Source organism: Hyperolius riggenbachi, chromosome 1 (assembly GCF_040937935.1).
Source record: "Hyperolius riggenbachi isolate aHypRig1 chromosome 1, aHypRig1.pri, whole genome shotgun sequence".
NCBI classification, from domain to species: domain Eukaryota; kingdom Metazoa; phylum Chordata; class Amphibia; order Anura; family Hyperoliidae; genus Hyperolius; species Hyperolius riggenbachi.
Window position 1 is genome coordinate 433653317 of NC_090646.1, and position 18580 is coordinate 433671896.

At 43.3% G+C, this 18580-nt stretch overlaps 1 protein-coding gene across 1 annotated transcript in view; it reads right to left on the reverse strand.

Moving 5' to 3' along the window:
- Positions 1-18580, reverse strand: part of LOC137518962 (nucleotide sugar transporter SLC35D2-like) — a 140403-nt gene that overhangs the window by 66801 nt on the left and 55022 nt on the right. Inside the window, exons 3-7 of the mRNA XM_068237472.1 lie at positions 17008-17041; positions 14786-14872; positions 11043-11110; positions 7046-7117; positions 3281-3349 (exon numbers count right to left, since the gene is read on the reverse strand). Coding sequence (XP_068093573.1) covers positions 3281-3349; positions 7046-7117; positions 11043-11110; positions 14786-14872; positions 17008-17041 — 330 coding nt within the window. The remainder of the gene's footprint in view (positions 1-3280; positions 3350-7045; positions 7118-11042; positions 11111-14785; positions 14873-17007; positions 17042-18580) is intronic.

The following is an 18580-nucleotide window of genomic DNA, read 5'->3' on the forward strand; positions in this document are numbered from 1 at the left end:
TTTCAAGACCTATCACTGTGATATTGAAGAATCGTGTGTTTTGATGTTTTTCTACATGTGTCAATAAAGCTTTTTGGCCTAGTGCACACCGGAGCGTTTCCGCTGCGGTTTGCGATCTGCTTGCGGGTGCGGATCTGCTAGGGTAATGCATTTCAATGGGGTGGTGCACACCAGAGCGGGTGGCGTTTTGCAGAAACGCATACTCCCGGGCTGCAGCAGATTTTGGATTGCGGATGCGTTTCTGCCTCAATGTTAAGTATAGGAAAAACGCAAACCGCTCTGAAAAACGGCACTTCAGAGCGGTTTTCCAGGCGTTTTTTGTTACAGAAGCTGTTCAGTAACAGCTTTACTGTAACAATATATGAAATCTACTACACCAAAACCGCTAGACAAAACCGCAAAACGCTAGCTGAAACGCTACAGAAAAAGAAGAAAAAGCGTTTCAAAATCTGCTAGCATTTTGCGGATCTGCTAGCGGTTTTTGGTGTGCACCAGGCCTTTCAGAGATCTTTTTCTGCCTTTTTGAGATTGCATTAGTTTTTATAGTCCTTTTTAAAATTATTAACAAGCAGTAAAAATGTTGCAATGTGATAAGGCTGCTTTCACAATGGGACGTTACAGGTGCACGTTAGTGCAGCCTGTAACGCTCCTACAACGCACAGCAATGTAACACAAGTGGGCTGTTTACAGTGCCCACGTTGCATTACATGTAACGCTGCACATTGTAGTGAAAGTGCAGCATGCTGTGCGTTCTACGTTAGACTGTTTGCACATGCTCGGTGGGGGGCGGAGAGGAGGCAGGGAGATGCCGCTACACTAGCCGCGCACATGGCTACTTAATATGCACTGCACTGGCGGCCACTGATTGGCCGGCGGGACCACGTTATGCGGAGTGTCTCGCTCCGCATCACGTGGTCCCGCCGGCCAATCAGCGCCACTCTGGGAGACCTTATGCGGATAGAGCCGCCTAACGCGGCTCACTCTAACGTCCTCTCCCGCACCACCATGCATTGCGTTAGGGGCACGTTATGCGACCATAACGTCCCCTAAAATGCAACATCTTAGTGTGTAAGTAGCCTAAATGTCAGAAGGTAAATCAGTGAGAGGAAAGATTTTACAATGGGCAAACACTGGCTAAATCATTTATACATAATTATTGTAAAAAGTAAGCACTTTTGTTCATTACATTATTTTCACTGGAGTTCCTATTTAAGTCCTAGATGATGTTAGCTTTTTTGATTTGGGCATCTGCCTTTAGATGACTATATCCTTGTTTAACCACTTGAGGACCCACGCTTTACCCCCCCTTAAGGACCAGCGCTGTATTCTGTGATCTGTGCTGGGTGGGCTCTGCAGCCCCCAGCACAGATCAGGTAGCAGGCAGAGTGACCAGATCGCCCCCCTTTTTTCCCCCTATGGGGATGATGTGTAGGGGGGGTCTGATTGCTCCTGCTGGCTGAGGTTTGCAGGGGGGGCACCTCAAAACCCCCCTCCCTTCCCCTCGGAGATCAGAGGCTGCACAGGAATGGATCTGTCCTGTGCAGCCTCTAACAGGCTCCTGCCTGTCATGTGACAGCGATCCCCGGCCGCTGATTGGCCGGAGATTGCTGATCTGGTACAACGCTGCTACTGTTAGCAGCGTTGTACGAATGTAAACAAAGCGGATTATTTCCGCTTGTGTTTACATTTAGCCTGCGAGCCGCGATCGGCAGCCCGCAGGCTATTCACGGAGCCCCCCGCCGTGAATTGACAGGAGCTTCCTGATTAATTAGCCTGCAGCCGGCGACGCAGAACTGCGTCGCTGGTCCTGCAGCTGCCACTTTGCCGACGCGCGTTATGAGTGCGCGGTCGGCAAGTGGTTAATAATGTTCTTCTTTAGATAATCCAGCTGTTCGTTTCTGTCCATCCTGTCAGAAAAGATCCGGTTGCATTTTAAGCTGTTTGCTTCCTTCATTGTGTCACTGTACAGGAATAGAGTCTGAAGAAGTCCTATAAGTTGAAAGCTTGCTCTCTTTTTTACGTTAGCCGATAAATGGTATCATCCTGATTCAAAACTTCCTATTTTAACTGATGGCTAATACAGTAAAATACTCTGCTAATACTATGTTCCAAGGTCCTTCTATGGTTTGGCAAGTTTTGTAAGAAGAAAATGGTCTTGCTTTCCTATTGCATACAAACAAGATTCTAAAATTGCAGTAAGCATGTTTGGTCAGTTTCTGATTGATAAAGCCCTATTGCTTAGAACAGATTTCTGTTTAGTACACTCTCAGTACCAATGCTTCTCTGTAGACTGTGCCAACCATGTACCCTTGAAAAGAAGAAGTCAGAAAAAAAAAAAACGTTCGAATTGGTTTTGTCTGTACCAGTTAACTGTGTCTGCAGAGCATAAACCTTTAGGGATATGGGGGGTTCTTAGGCTCCGTTTACACTTAATCAGTTGCTCTCTCAGTTATAACTGAAAGGTCAACTGATTTTCAAAGTAAGTCCCATGTTTTCCTATGGCACCTTTCACACTTAACGCATTTTAACTGAAATGCACTGCTATGGAGAAGAAAAAAAAACGTGTACCAACTGATTAAGTGTAAACGGGGCCTTAAGGGTTTTCTTTATTTTTAAAAGCATTTAGTGAATGACAGTTGCTCCGTCCAACTGCCTAAAAAGTGTACGTGAGCAGGGAGGCTGGCCAGCATAATTTTATAAATCTTTTTCAGGGAATGTCTTTGTAAAGAATAACGGCCATGCTGAGAATCCCCCATGAAGAGATGGACTAACCTAATGTCATATTTCTACTACGTACTGTAAGTGACAGCAACATAGGAGAAAAGTAATTTATGGCTCATTTTACTTTGGAAAAATGTACTCCTTATTTGTCTATGTTTGCACATATTTTAGATTTTACAATTTTTCGCCATAGTGCCCCTTTAAGGCTCACATCTTTTTACTGGAAATAAGTCTGTTTCAGCAGACTTATTTCCAATAGAGTATTCTAAAAGACTGCTAATCACTACTAAGCCAAATGACTTCATTAGTTTCATCACTTAAATTAGTGATGAATGTCTTCAAGGATATTCTAGAAGTCACACTGAATTAGTCTCATTCTACAGAATCATAGGGGAAAAGTCATTTATGGCTCATTTTACTCTGGAAGAAATTTACTTCTTATTTGTATGTGTTTTAAATTGTAAGATAGTTCCTCTTTAAGTAAAAGAGAAGAGACCTCTGGAAACTTGGATCAATGGCCCTCAGTTCTGGGGCAAGAAAGATCTTGACAATATCATACCTGGCTGCTACAGTAGCTCCAATCACAATTGATGCTACGCTCAGAGAAACAGAGAGCGGATATGTTTTCCTGAAAGACAAAAAATACAATGTATTTCTCTGATCCTCAAATATTCAAATGAAAATAGCTGATACATTAGCTTACAGATACATTAGCTTACAGATTGTAACTCACATCTACTGTATGTATACTTATAGCAAGAAGTATATAATAGGAACTGTATGTACTCCTTTTAACCTGCAATCTTACAGCCACTTTCTTTGTATGTGAATAGTGTTTCTTGTAGGTTTAGTTTCTTGAAGACAGAAGAGTGTTTTCCACATATGTAATCCTGCTTTGTATGATCTGCTGAAGTGCAGAGCCGGGACAAGGTCCTCCAGCACCCAAGGCTGAGACACCAAAGTGCGTCCCTCCATCCTTCCCACCCCAGCTGTCACACACTGATTGCTATTAGACTAAGAGGCACCCCAGGGCCCCCAACACCTTAATCTCTAGTTATCTGGCTTGCAGCCACTGCCAAGTATCCCCTTTTCTTATTTCTCTCTGCTTCAAACACAATAGGGGAATGATAGCTGAGTGAGTTGTGCGCCCCCTCCTATACTGCGCCCTGAGGCTGGAGCCTCTCTCGCCTCTGCCTTGGCCTGGTCCTGCTTAAGTGAGAACTTGTTCATGCCATCACAAGTGCAATTGCAGACCAATGTTTGATGAGAAGCCATGTTAATGAATCTGTGTGCAGAATTATATCTCAGTTGGCCTCTGTACCATGATGCATCGTAGTAAATATTAAACAGAACCCAAGGTGAGAGACACATGGAGGCTGACAAATGTATTTCCTTTTAAAGATACAGAATGCACATTGCCTGGATGCCCTACTAATCCACTGCAGCTAATACTTTTAGCCATAGACCCTGAACAAGCATGCAGATCAGATGTTTCTTCTTTGGATCAGCAGGACAGCCAGGCAATGTGCATTGTTTAAAAGGAAATAAATATGGCAGCCTCTATATCTCTGTCACTTTGGGTTCCTTTAAACATAAAACTTCTGGTAAGCCATTTTTCCTGGAGTATGCAGCAAGCCATGGAATTTTCAGTTTGCACACTGGCAATATCTTTTCTGGTAGAATGAGTTGTAGCCTTGCCATATACATTCTGCCTTACTTTTGTAACCCTTCCCCCCATATTATTAATGTTCATATTTCTGAACCATCAGTGTGTAAGAATTTGCACCGTAGCCATAGACTGTACAGAGGCCCAAAGGCACAGGATTGCAATGAGCAGTCCTTCGTTTTAGTAAATCCTTGTACTGTCTTTTTTGTTTGGGTAAGGAAACAATCCTATCCTCTCTACAGACAGCCAGGACAGAGTGACTCAGTTCTGTTTAAAATAAATAACTATTTGGTCAATAATCAGCTCTTCTATGGCATTTAAAAAACACTGCTTTAGTAGTCAAAATAAATTGTGAATGAAAAGGAATGTTAAATATTTAAAAATTCATCCATGGCTTAGGCTGCTTTGGAATTTTATCAGACACAGTTATAGGCTGAAAGTCAAAGCAGATAGGAAAGTTCTGACCCACCCTTCAGTATTGAATGTCCACAAGCTATGGAGAAACAAGTGCTATTCCAAATCTCAGACAACATAGATAAAATAAATAAATAAATAATATGCATTTGCATATAAGAAACTGGAATATATCACATGGTGGTAATGCAAAGTGTACAGTTAGTATTATTAAAGTTAGTAATAAACTGTTTATGGTGAACTTCCAGGTGTAATAAATAGAATGACAAAGGGATGACTTGAAATAATATGGAAGTCGCAGGGTACAACCTTGCATAACTACTAGCAGTGAGTTTTTCAGTTACTTTTTCTATTACTAACCCTCTGTACCCTAAGTCTCATACTAACCCACCCCTATCTTTGCCTAACACTAACTGCCCCCCCTACTCCTGGCATTAACGTCCCCCCACATTCTCCTTACACTAACCTCCCCACTTACTCCTAACAGTAACCGCGCTAACCTACTACTAACATTAACTTTGCCCCACCTAATCCTAACATTTACCTCTCCCTACCTTTTCCTAACACTAACCGCCCCACCTACTCCTAACAGTAACCGCCCCCACCTACTCCTAACAGTAACCGCCTCCTACCTACTCCTAACATTAACCTCTCCCTACCTACTCCTAACAACAACCACCCGCCACCTACTCCTAACACTTACCGCCCCACCTACTCCTATCACTGTCCACCCCTCACCTACTCCTAACACTAATTGCCCCCCCCCCCCGCACTTTCTCCTAACATTATCCTCTCACACCTACTGCTGACACCAAACACGCTTCACCTACTCCTAACACTAACCACGCCCCACCTAATCCTAACACTAACCTCCCCTCACCTACGCCTAACACTAATCTCCCACCACTACTCTATTACTAAACCCAATTACTGGCCAGGCCGGCAATTAAAAAGCCCGAAGTTGGGCTATAATGCAGTACATAAACCCAGCAGGTTGTACAGTGGAGGTCAGCTGGGCATTATTCATCTCAGTGGATGACTTGACAAGACACCTGTACTTAAGTTAGTTGATGACCTCAGATAAATATATATATATATATATATATATATATATATATATATATATATATATATATATATATATATATATATATATATACTTTTTTTATTTCATGTAAATACACTGGACTTACGTAATTCACTTTTTCAAAATTGAAAACGTATCTCCTTGGAGAAAACTTAGGAGAAAAAGTGACTTGAATAGCACATATCATATCATGTACCGGTTAAGACCTCTGCCCCTGACACAGGAGTCTCGCCTCTTCCTGTTCATTAAGCCAGCACCTATTCAGTAGGAGACATCGGGCAAAACAACCTAACACTCAGTGGCATAGCTAAAGAGCTGTGGGCTTTGATGCAAATTTTAAAATGGGGCCCCCCAAGCACTCTATACATAACAACTAATACGGCACACCAAAACCTGCCAATGGCAACTACAGTGTCAGAGGTGCAAGAAGGGAATGGGGAGCAGTTTGTTAATGATTACCATTATTCAAAGTATCTATAGAAGTGATTATTAAGGCCCATACACACGTCGGATTTTTGCGAACGACCCGTCGTTTGAACGTTCCGTCGTTCAGTTCGTTCGCACGTCAAATCCGACGTGTGTACAGACTATCGTTCGGGTGATAAGACTGGTTTCCAGCGATCCGCCGGGCGGATCGCTGGTAACCAGTCTTATCACGCGGACGATAGTCCATACACACGTCTGATTCCGCGTGCGAACGACTGAACGACGGGACGTTCAAACGACTTGTCGTTCAGAAAAATCCGACGTGCGTATGGGCCTTTATGAGCACAGGACCAATAGAGAGCTAATACTGAAGTTGAGGGAGGGACCTTTCGGGGCCCCCCTGGCCCAAGGGCCCCGATGCGGTCGCAACCTCTGCAACCCCTATTGCTACGCCCCTGCTTACACTGCTACTGCCTATAGAGCGCGTTCTAGTGGCTGCAGCTTTTTGTTTGTACGTGTGTGTTTTTCTACAAGTGTTTTAATCCCCTCATTGTAGTATCACACTTCTCACCTATGGGTTGGAGGAACTGGGGGGGGGGGGGGGGGCATTCTGCAGTCACATGACAAGTGGCAATAGCCTGACACATGCAAATAACTTGTGTGGCAGATAAAATAAAACAGCTGTAATTTCTGAATGACCCTCATATTAATTTTGAGCAATATGTGATTACCTTTGAATGACCATTTCAAGGATCATTGTAAACAAAGTTGAAAATTTCCGGAGAACAGTGAACATAGGCAGGCTAAAAGAGATAACAAAAATATATACGGTACGTTATACTTTTATGTACTCTCTATACATTATTACCGCAGATCTAAATACCTACCAACACATCACCAAAATATTAATTGGGGAATAACTTTTTTTAAAACCTATTAAGCTGAATCGCTGCAAAACTGTGAAATTAAATTGATTTATATAAGAATAGAGCGCTCCATAGTGCATTTATCAAAGGGCAATTTTTATTTAACAAGATCTGATGAAGGCGCTTAATGACGTTAGACGCACACTAACAGCAAGCCACGCCCACCCGGAAACGAGACGGCAACCCAGGATAACGGAGATCGTTGCCATCCACCACCCGGTGTTTAAGCGGCTGGCTTACCGCTGACAAGCGACTGTAACTTTGATGTTTGTGAGTACATTTTAACTTGTTAAATAAAAATTGCCCTTTGATAAATGCACTATGGAGCGCTCTATTCTTACATAGATCCATATCACTGACTCCCACATTGAGCGGCACAAGTGCAGAGAAACAAAGAGGAGCATCTGTGATATCTGGTTTGGGAGAGCAAGGAACCTTTATACTTTTTTAAATTGATTTATATCCTGTATAAAACATAACACAAACATCTTTCAAAATGGTAATATAATACGGTAAATAATAATATACAGGTTTGAATTCTCATTAAGCAATTGAAAATAGCATACTAAAGATTGTATCTGTCAACAGTATTTTAAATATGAATGTTTATCCTATGCAAAATAAAACAATACCAGTAACAACTGACACTAGGTAAAAGTTTAACTAGTGTCTTACAAAAGTTATTCATGCTTGCAATTGAAAAGATTTCCCTGTCAAAAAAGTAATCCTAAACTGCACATTTACACTCACTGGTTTTAAAATGGGTGGTTCTAAAAGGAAGCCTCTTTGTGTCATCTCTACTGCTGTCAGCAGCGCCTTGCTGACATTCACTGAAGGTCAACCAACAAGTTCTGGCGCCTCTGTGAATTCAGCACACAAGTTTTCCATTGTTGTTACCTAGGCTTGTCACGTTGCAGCACTTCTGAAATGTGCACTGGTTAAAGATTAAAATATACATTATTGTTGTGTTGTGTCAACACTTCCTCATGTATATCCTGATTAACTAATCTGGGAATTTGGGTGCCCACTATCGGCTAAAGTTTGGGTACACCACAGGCGCCCATTCAAATATAAATTTTAAGGGAAAATTGGGGCGACTGCATTACCCGAAAATCACAGTTTTTTTGTAAATTTTTTGACAGATTGGCATGGGGAGTAGTGATGAACAAAGATATGCAAATATTTCCGAGTTTATGCAAATGTATTTCAATTTGTATGCAAAAATACACAGCTTGAAAATGGGCCACTCAATTTTAACCTGGGTGGCACTTGATTGGCTCATTTTCAAGCTGCATATATTTGCATAAAAATGTACATAAATTTGCATAAACTCAGAAATATTTGCATCTCATTGATCACCTGTGAGGGAAGGTGGATTAGGATAGGCATCAGTAGAAGGAGGGTTGAGTGTGGGAATAGGGTTATTTATAGCTAGTGGACCCTCAAAAAACTTGTTTCGGCTTCACTGGGAAGCCCTCTATTTCTATGGCGCCCTTTTGGTATAGGTGCTGATTAACCTTTTTCCCTTTCCTTTGTTTCTTGTTTCGGTTCACAGCCTCAGTGTACTATATTTAAAATGTTTTTGGGTAGTATGTGTATATGTAAAAACCGGATTAGAAGTTGCAAAAAGGGGCCCCTGATGAGTCATTGTGACAAAACACGTAGGGCGGAGCTTGGAGACACGCAGGATGCAATCCAGGAAGGAGAGTAAGGCGGTGTCTGGCGACTGAGGCGTGCAGCGGGATCCGACCGCGGCGGATGCTGACATTAATCAGATGTGCCTGTACACTTCTTATATCTGGTACGCATCCGGTATTTTTATTTGATTTTAGCGATTACATTTTGCAATAGTATCACACTATGGAAGTGTCTCGGCTTGCTTTTTAAGGTTATTTTTAAGGGATCCTTGCCCAGATCACAGGAGGGTTGAGGTGCTAAATGACAAGTGGGGACACGGTGAGTGTAACCCCACTTGGGGGTGTTGCCCCCACTTAGTGTTTCCGGTGAAGGCACAATCTTGTTTTGTCCTGCAGTGGTCACTTGTATATAAACGATATTGCACTATATGAGTCTATTCCTGTAGGGTGATCAATGATCCATATCCATCTGGGATTTGAGGATTTTCTGGATCTGAGCGCTGCTTGATTGAACTATATAGTATGTGTATATGCTGGCTTGGGTTACTGGGTTGTCAAATCATCCCTTTACTTACTATCAAGACTAAGCTATGCAGGCTTTGTTGCTATTTATGAATAACCAGTGCCTAAACAGCATCTAACAAGCCACAAGATCTCTCTCCAGCTAAACCCTGAGGGTACCCTCCCTCAATAATTGTCCATAACCCCTCACATCCATTGGGGCCCACCTGCTAAGGGACATATAACAATGTAACCACTGTGAGCCTTCTCCCCATAACTGTGCTGCCAACATGACTCCAACTACCCATAAAAGCTGTGAGCACAAGAACACCTGCTCCGGAGAGTGGGGCCCAGATCAAAGAGGGAGGGTAAGAGGTTGTTGCCCCCTTTATCCTGCTCATGACCCTACCCCCTTCCTTTCCCCCACTGCAGGGGATGATCTCCCAATAATTATGTCTTTATTATGTCTTCCAATTTTTCTTGTTCGCACCTGCTTCAATTACATTTTAGAATATACATACTCATGAGGGGGGAACAGATTGATAAGCTAAATGCTTTTTGGCCCAGAGAAAAAGTGGCAATTGGGAGGAATGATTTTAATATCTATAAAGGAAAACATTTCTGGAGGAAATGGAAAATATACATACAGACTTTAGATCCACTTTAGATCCACTTTGCACTTGTAATAAAAAATCTGAAACGTACTTTTAAGAAGTATTCTGTCTCTGCCTGCAATGCTGATCATCTGATTAAAATACCTTCAAAAACCCTTGTGGAAACAAATACATGTATCAGACAGTCTCAGTTTCCTAATCTGCAATCTTGTACTAGCAGTGTGACTCAGAAGTTATTACAATTGCATAAAATAAAAAGGGTGCTTTTGGGTGCTGTCATTTCAGCACTGGGGATGGCCGCTAGCTGAATACCGGTAATATTATGTATATTCTACTATTGGCCAATGGATAATACTACAGTAGACTATTGGTAATGTTTACAGATATTTCACTATCGCTAAACCTAACCCTATTCTGACTTAAACCCTCCTTCTATCAACGCCTAACCCTAACCAACCCTCCCCCCCCCCCCACCGCCGCCACCACCACCACTGCCGCAACATCCAGCCTAATCAGCACCACCTTCGCTGCTAAATCCCCCTCCGCCGATATTCATGATGTCTAAAAAATTATACTTATTTGGCACCACAGTTGTCAAAATTACCGCCTGGGCTATAAAATTGCGAGCTATGGGACACCCATTTTACCAGAGCACCGCTGGTGCCCAAATGATCTGCTTTGAATACACTCAGAGGATAAACACTGCAGTCAGGTAACAAGAATTTCTAAAAGGTTAGCAAAGGTAACCTCCCTGTTTCCTTCATGGCAGGACGACTTTCAGGTAAACCACCCAGAACAAATCATTCTGATCTCTCATCACAATTGCAAAGGGTGAGACAGCATAGTAGCATAGTAAACTGTATTCAAATATATGGTCTCAAGGTATGGAAACTCTGCACTTAGGTAATGACTATTGCATCCCCTTACCGTGGTGAGAAAGGCAGCAAGCGATAAAACATGTACCTTATTTATGTGGGGGATCCTCTTCTGTAAATGAAGTGTATAGTTAAAAAACTTTCTTGCCATAACTGTAACATACGTTTTCATTACCTGAGTCTCTTTGTGCTTTGCAATCCGGTTAAATTGTTCCCAATGTATAATAAAGGCAACGGAAATACCTGCAAAAAATGTAAACAAATAATTAAAATAAAGCTAATGTGATTTAAAATGACAGATTTTTATGTGACAGAGATTATTTACATTTGATTATGTATGTACAGTCCATCAGTCAGTGATGTATTAAACAAGCTTGAGCAATTTGCTCCAGTCACAATAAGTTCTGAATATACCCTTATGGTTGTTAAGCAGTAAGTTCCAACCAATTTGGAAGAACAAAGAAGTTCTGAGAAAATGGTTGCACCACAAATATATAAGTAATAAAGTGTATTTGTTTAAAAAAAAACAAAAAACTGTAATACAAAAAACCAACACAACTGTAATCAAAAATGTAAAACAATTAAAATGCATAATGCAACATCAATCATCTCTCACTCAAACATAATACCTGATGCCTGCACTAACCTCAACGCTGGGTCAATTTGATATATGCAGAGGAAACTGACCCGGGTCTCAATAAATATAGTGAATGAAAGATTATCACAAAAGTGCCACCATAAAGTGGTAGTGTTTGTGCTGTGCTGAATATGCTCATAGAACTGAGTGCTATAAACAATACACAGGTGCATAAATAACTAAGATCATAGTAATTTACTATATATATTTACTATATACTATACACAGATGATATGACAGATATTGCCACAGAGTGTTTTTAATAACAAATAAACTTTAAATCAATAACAAAAAACTTCTGACAAAAATAGCTGCACCTCCAATATATATATATTAGAGATGCAGCCATTTTTGTCAGAAGTTTTTTGTTCTTCCAAACTGATTGTACAGTGGATTGTTGGTGCTGCGGCTTGTATGCCTTTGTATTGGTGTGCAAATACGCATTGTTTTCTCTCAAGCAGTAAGTTCCACCTAATTAACTAGAGCTCTAATCTGAAGAGAGAGGCATAGGGAGGCTGCCATCTTTACTTCCTTTGAAACAATACCAGTTGCCTAATGCCTAGCATCCTGCTGATCATTTTGCCTGCAGTAGTGTCTGAATCACACACATAAAAACAAGCATGCAGCTAATCTTGTCAGACTTTAGCCAGAAACACCTGATCTGCATGCTCGTTCAGGGTATGTGGCTATAAGTATTAAAGGCAGAGGATCAGCAGGGCAGCCAGGCAATTGCATTGTTTAAAAGGTAATACATTTGTCAGCCTCCATATGTCTCTCACTTCAGCTGTGCTCTTATAAGAGCAAGATATTTTCTGCGTGGAATCTAATAGCATTCCCCATAAATAGGAGTATAATGCTACTGAAACAAGTTTTTAACCCGACGATAGGCCCAAAGATCCCTCTATCAGTTCATTAATAAGGAAAATTAAGGAATAAACTTTTGAACAAGTATTGTTGCAAAAAGTTAATACTTTTTGTGCACAGCGCTGAAACTACAGAAGTGTCTCTTAATGATAAGAATTTGCTGAGCTGCAGTGTTGACTGAAAAATAGTTAACCCCTCAGCAACACAGGGAGGAGCTGCTGCCCACTCCATGCTTGCTGAATGAACCTCTGGGTCACATACAGGGCCGGATTTACCAATTAGGCACTGTAGGCTTGTGCCTACAGGCTCCTGATGATGGAAAGGTGGCTCACTTCTCTCCTCCAGTGCCTCCCTCCTTCCCTATGCAGAGTCCTGATCAGAGTCTAAATGAGAGGTTACTCACCAAGCTCTCGGTATTCCACTGACGATATCTCCCTTCAGTCGGGGGCACCTCTGGCTACTTAATACTGAGGATAGCTCTGGATACCCAATACTAAGGGGCACCTGTAGCTATGATGGACAAGGGAAGCAAGGGAGAAGTGACAGCTGGGCCAGCCAGTACACTTGCGGTGCGATTCGGCGGGGGTTTGCATGGAGGGTGAGGTCTAGGGTGCCGGGACATCTGTGCCTATGCTCATGTGATGTACCGTATTTTTCGCCGTATAAGACGCACTTTTTCTCCCCCCAAAATGGGGAGAAAAAGTCCCTGCGTCTTATACGGCAAATGCAGGGAATCCCCGACTTAAGAATACCCGCCGATACTAACCGCCGCCACGTCGGGGATTCCCTGCATTTAGCTACATGTGTGGTCTGCTCTCCGTACGGTAATGTCTGCAGGGGCATGTATGTATGTGCCGCCCCTGTGTTCCTGGCTCCCCCCATGTGGTGCGCAGACTCGTTCCCCTGCCTGATTGTCCGTTCCCGCATAGGTGCGCTCCCCTCCCCGCAATTGTACTCTACCCTCCCCGCTCGTTTCTGCTACCCTCCCCGCTTGTGTGCGCTGCCCCCATGTCAGCATAGCAGCCGCAGTCTTACTATGCCAGCGGCTCCCGGGATCGCAGACCTGGTCTTCTGTCTTGCCGCTCTAGTGATGGCTTCTGCAATACGCGTCATCAGCAGAAGCCATCACTAGAGCGGCAAGACAGAAGACCAGGTCTGCGATCCCGGGAGCCGCTGGCATAGTAAGACTGCGGCTGCTATGCTGACATGGGGGCAGCGCACACAAGCGGGGAGGGTAGCAGAAACGAGCGGGGAGGGTAGAGTACAATTGCGGGGAGGGGAGCGCACCTATGCGGGAACGGACAATCATGCAGGGGAACGAGTCTGCGCACCACGTGGGGGGAGCCAGGAACACAGGGGCGGCACATACATACATGCCCCTGCAGACATTACTGTACGGAGAGCAGAACACACATGTAGCGGGGACAGCTATGGACACCTAGGGCACAGCTATGGACACCTGGGGGACAGCTATGGGCACCTGGGGCACAGCTATGGGCACCTGGGGCACAGCTATGGGCACCTGGGGCACAGCTATGGGCACCTGGGGCACAGCTATGGACACCTGGGGCACAGCTATGGACACCTGGGGCACAGCTATGGACACCTGGGGGACAGCTATGGACACCTGGGGCACAGCTATGGACACCTGGGGGACAGCTATGGACACCTGGGGGACAGCTATGGACACCTGGGGGACAGCTATGGGCACCTGGGGGACAGCTATGGGCACCTGGGGCACAGCTATGGGCACCTGGGGCACAGCTATGGGCACCTGGGGCACAGCTATGGGCACCTGGGGCACAGCTATGGGCACAGCTATGGACACCTGGGGGACAGCTATGGACACCTGGGGCACAGCTATGGACACCTGGGGGACAGCTATGGACACATGGGGCACAGCTAAGGACTACACTGCGGACGCCTGAGGACACCTAAGGACAAAGGGGGACCACACTGCGGACATATGGGGACACCTAAGGACACAGGGGGACCACACTGGGGACCCCTGAGGGCACATGGGGGACAACTGAGGTCACATGGAGGACATTAATTGGGGGAGAACATATACAAGACGCTCCAGTATATAGACACACCAGGTTTAGCATACATTTTTTTTCCTGGTTTTTGCCCTCTAAACCTGGGTGCGTCTTATATTCCGGAGCGTCTTATACGGCGAAAAATACGGTAAATCCGGGCCTGGTCACATGACCAACTTTTTCAAAATACATTTCTCTGGAAGGCCTGCATCAGATAGGAACATTTTCTGAGGTTCTTATTCAGCTTTCCTAACAATGAAAATCCGCTAAGGGGAACTAGGGCTTTTGCTTCCTCTCAGCACATTCTTACTGGTGGTCTTTACAATACTCTATTTTAAATAAGTGTAAAGGAGTTTTCTGTTTTTTTACAAGTCTTACCTTTCTTGGGATTTGTCTGTCAAAGTCTGGAAAACTAATAAAGTCATTTAGTTTCCCTATGTAGAGTATAATAACTGTAAATCCCATCTGTAAAGAGAAAAGCAACATCAGATCACAGAATGATACAATTAAAAAGCATTCTTAAGCCAATAACTAACTCTGCCCTAGATTCCACGAATTAAACCCAATGATTAACAATTTAAACCCAATGATTACAGGTAAATTTATACTTTCAGCCGCCACAAAAAATATTCAACAGTATTCCAATGATCCGACCCCAGAATTTGCAGTTGGCGTGGGCTTTCCCAGTAATAGGAGTTTAAGTACCAGTGATCTTCACCAGAGCACCTTGCAAAGGATAACATGCCACTATCCTTAGTGGGCAACGGGCTATACTGCTTTAAGTGGCCACCAGTTTCCTGGGATTATCCCATCAGAAACAGAGAGGACAGGTGAGTCCACAGTTGGGAGGTTTGGCAAACAACTCAAAGTCAAAAACAGACAGAGGTCTGAGCTAGTGGCTATTAAGGGGAAGTTGTTTATCAAGCACAAGTGAAGGCTGGCAGCATTCAAGGCTAGGTCATATAACAGGCTGAGGCTAATACAGGTGGCAATAGGGCCCAGTCCATATTTAAGCCAATGAGGGGTGTCCGGTCAATTAAATTTGGGTGACGAATCCCATGAACCGGGAGAGGAAAAAGGAAACAGAAAACAACAGGAGTGCCAGATAGTGCAGTATCTAATTATTGTGTGAAACAAATACTACTTACAAACCTAGGTTGCTATTAGGCAACCACAATATTAGGCAAGTGGAGAAATCCGTCTCCATATGGATTGGGTATCCTCAGGATAAGTTGGGTCCCACTCCAGAAAAAGGACCAGTGGATAATTATCTCCGGGGACACATCTAGGGGGGAGAGGAAAACTATACACAAAATGGAAGGAGGCGCCCCAATGTAGTAGGCAATGGGTTCATGTGGATAATGAAACAGTCGTACCTCAGATAGGAGGTTTAAGCATAATAATTTTATTGGACACAGGAAAGGACAAAGCTGTGTGATACTCCTGTTGTTTTATTGCCTGAGGAAGCGGGGTTGTGCCCGTGAAACGCATTGCCAATTGTTTCTAGGAATATGTGTATAAATTGATACTACCTCAATCGACAGCATCGTGTCTGTTTTGGGGTTGGTTGGTCCACCACCGCCTCCCGTATGTTTTAAACGCTTTTAGCAAATTTTATCCTTTTGGCGCCTCTGTACATCTCTACAAATTAAGATATCCACCCCAGGTGGAGGGGTGCTACACCCTTTTTTCTTCTATCCGCAGAGAGCGACATCTTAGTCCTGAGTGGAGACAGGCCTAAACTCCCCACCTGCATCTACAGTGGTTACCTTGGTGGTAACCCTGGTTTGTAAGTATCATACTTACGATTCATTATTACTTTCTTTTTCCAATACATACTACACTATATTGTGCTTTCGGTTTTCTGCTTTCTATCTTTAGCTGCAGTGGAGGCTCAATCACACACCTGAAACAAGTATGCAGCTAATCCAGTCTGACTTCAGTCAGAGCACCTGATCTGCATGCTTGTTGAGGGGCTGTGGCTAAAAGTATTAGAGACACAGGATCAGCAGGAGAGTCAGGCAACTGGTATTATTTTAAAAGGAAAAATCCACATCCTTCTCAGTTTAGGTTCCCTTTAAGTGGCCATCCAGAGTTGAATTGATACCATCCAGTGCACCTGTGCAATAGGTTACACTATCTGACGTAACTGGGAATGTGCGTGTGTACACATCAGGTATACAGTGGGCATATAGGTGCAGCTGTGTTATGCTGCGAATGCGACCTGACTGGCCACAAGTTATATAACAGATTTTATATGTGTGAAATTAGCACATTTGAAGGAAGCTTCATGGCATTGGCCACAAATAATATGTGAATAGAATCTGGCAGCAAATTATAATTTTAGCAATCAAGGAGAGTAAAAGAGATGCCAATCATCCCCTTTCCTATGAATAAAGGAAATAAGACTGTCATTATAAATGAACCAAGAATGCCATACCACATATTGATTTATAAACTATTAATAATAATAATAATAACCACAAAGCCACAGTGTTACATGGCAAGAATGGGCAGATCTCCCACCTCCTGGTATTCTGGCTTTACAGATAGTGTTTTTATTTAAAATATTCCTTAAAAAATGGGTTATCAAGACTTACCTGTCCGACTGCAAGAAAGGATGGGGATGGAAACCTTCATACAGAAAAGGAAGAAAATGATTTTCTTAATGATCTACTTAGGACTCAACTGAACAGATATTTCTTCAAATTTAATAGAATACTGTTTATCAATTTGTCAACCTGCAAAACACTGTTTTTGTAAGAGAGAGAGAGAGAGAGAGAGAGAGAGAGAGAGAGAGAGAGAGAGAGAGAGAGAGAGAGAGATCAGAGAAACCTGGGGAAGGTACTTTATGGGAGAACAAAGATTGCTTGAATTGCGTGTGGATACAAAAATGGCACTTTTATAGGGGCAAACTGGGCAATTTCTCAGAACCCCAGAGTCAGCTGACAAGCATCCCTAGGTCTCCCCACACATGAACAGCAGGCATGCTTTCCTAGGTCTCCCTGCAAGTGCATAAAGGTCCCCGGGCAACTAGCAGAATATTGGCAGCGGAGCGAGCTTACCTCACTGTCTGCTGTTTTGTAGAAAACAAAAGGGAAATCGAGAGCCCACGATAGTGTAGTATATTAGGAACAATAAAAATGGTACTCACAAGGATGGGTTACCACCAAAGCAACCACTGTAAAGGCAGGTGGGGAGGTTAGAGCTGCCTCCACTCAGTTTAAGACGTAGCTTTCTGTAGTTAGGAAGATAGGGGGTAACACCCCTTCACTAATGGTGGAGAAATGTGCAAATAATGGGACAAAAACAGAGGAGCCAAAAAAAAGGATAAAGTACACTAAACACAGTTTAAAAAATAGAAGGTAGTGGTGGACTTGGCTCCCCATTGAAGACTCAGTTTTTCTGATTCAGATACACAAAACTTAACTGAATACTCCAAACAGCAATGTGACGCGTTATGCAGGTAATTGACCGGCTTTCTTCAGCCAGTATATGAGAGTGACTATTGTCAAGCAACATCTGGTGTGCTCCTCCATCAATTGGTATGCTTCTGTCTTCATTCCCACTGATCATCCTTCTGTGACCCGGCGGCATGTTACATGAGTACATACATGTACGTACGGGTCATGGAGAGAGGTACCTGCAAGGATGAGGACAGAAGCATGAAGACTGATGGAGGAGCATGCTGGCTGGAGAGGTGATTTCGATCTGCTGCCAATACTCTGCATGGGCACCGCAAGCATAATTCACATATGGAGAGACATAGCCGGCCATCTCTGTAGCTCCAGGTGAACACCAATGCAATTCTCGGGGGGGGGGGGGGGGGGGGTTAGTGTCAGGAACATATAGAGTCCACCTAATACTGCTTCTGGAGGAAAGGGGGGGGGGGGGGGTTAGTTGGGTTATGGAGTCCACATTTAATTTGCCCAGGGTCCCATTGTACCATTTTTACCACTGTTGCTCCATATAGCCTGCTCATCAAATCACATTCACCTGGGTTTTATTCAAAGTCTTTAGTCAATCACAGAAGACTTGGGGCTTACACATAATTTTTAACAGGTTTAAGGTGGTCACACACCATATGCTTTTTTAAATTTCTTTTCAATTCAAGGATCACAATCAACTTTTCAGATTAATTGTAACATTTGAAAAATATAACGAATGTACCCA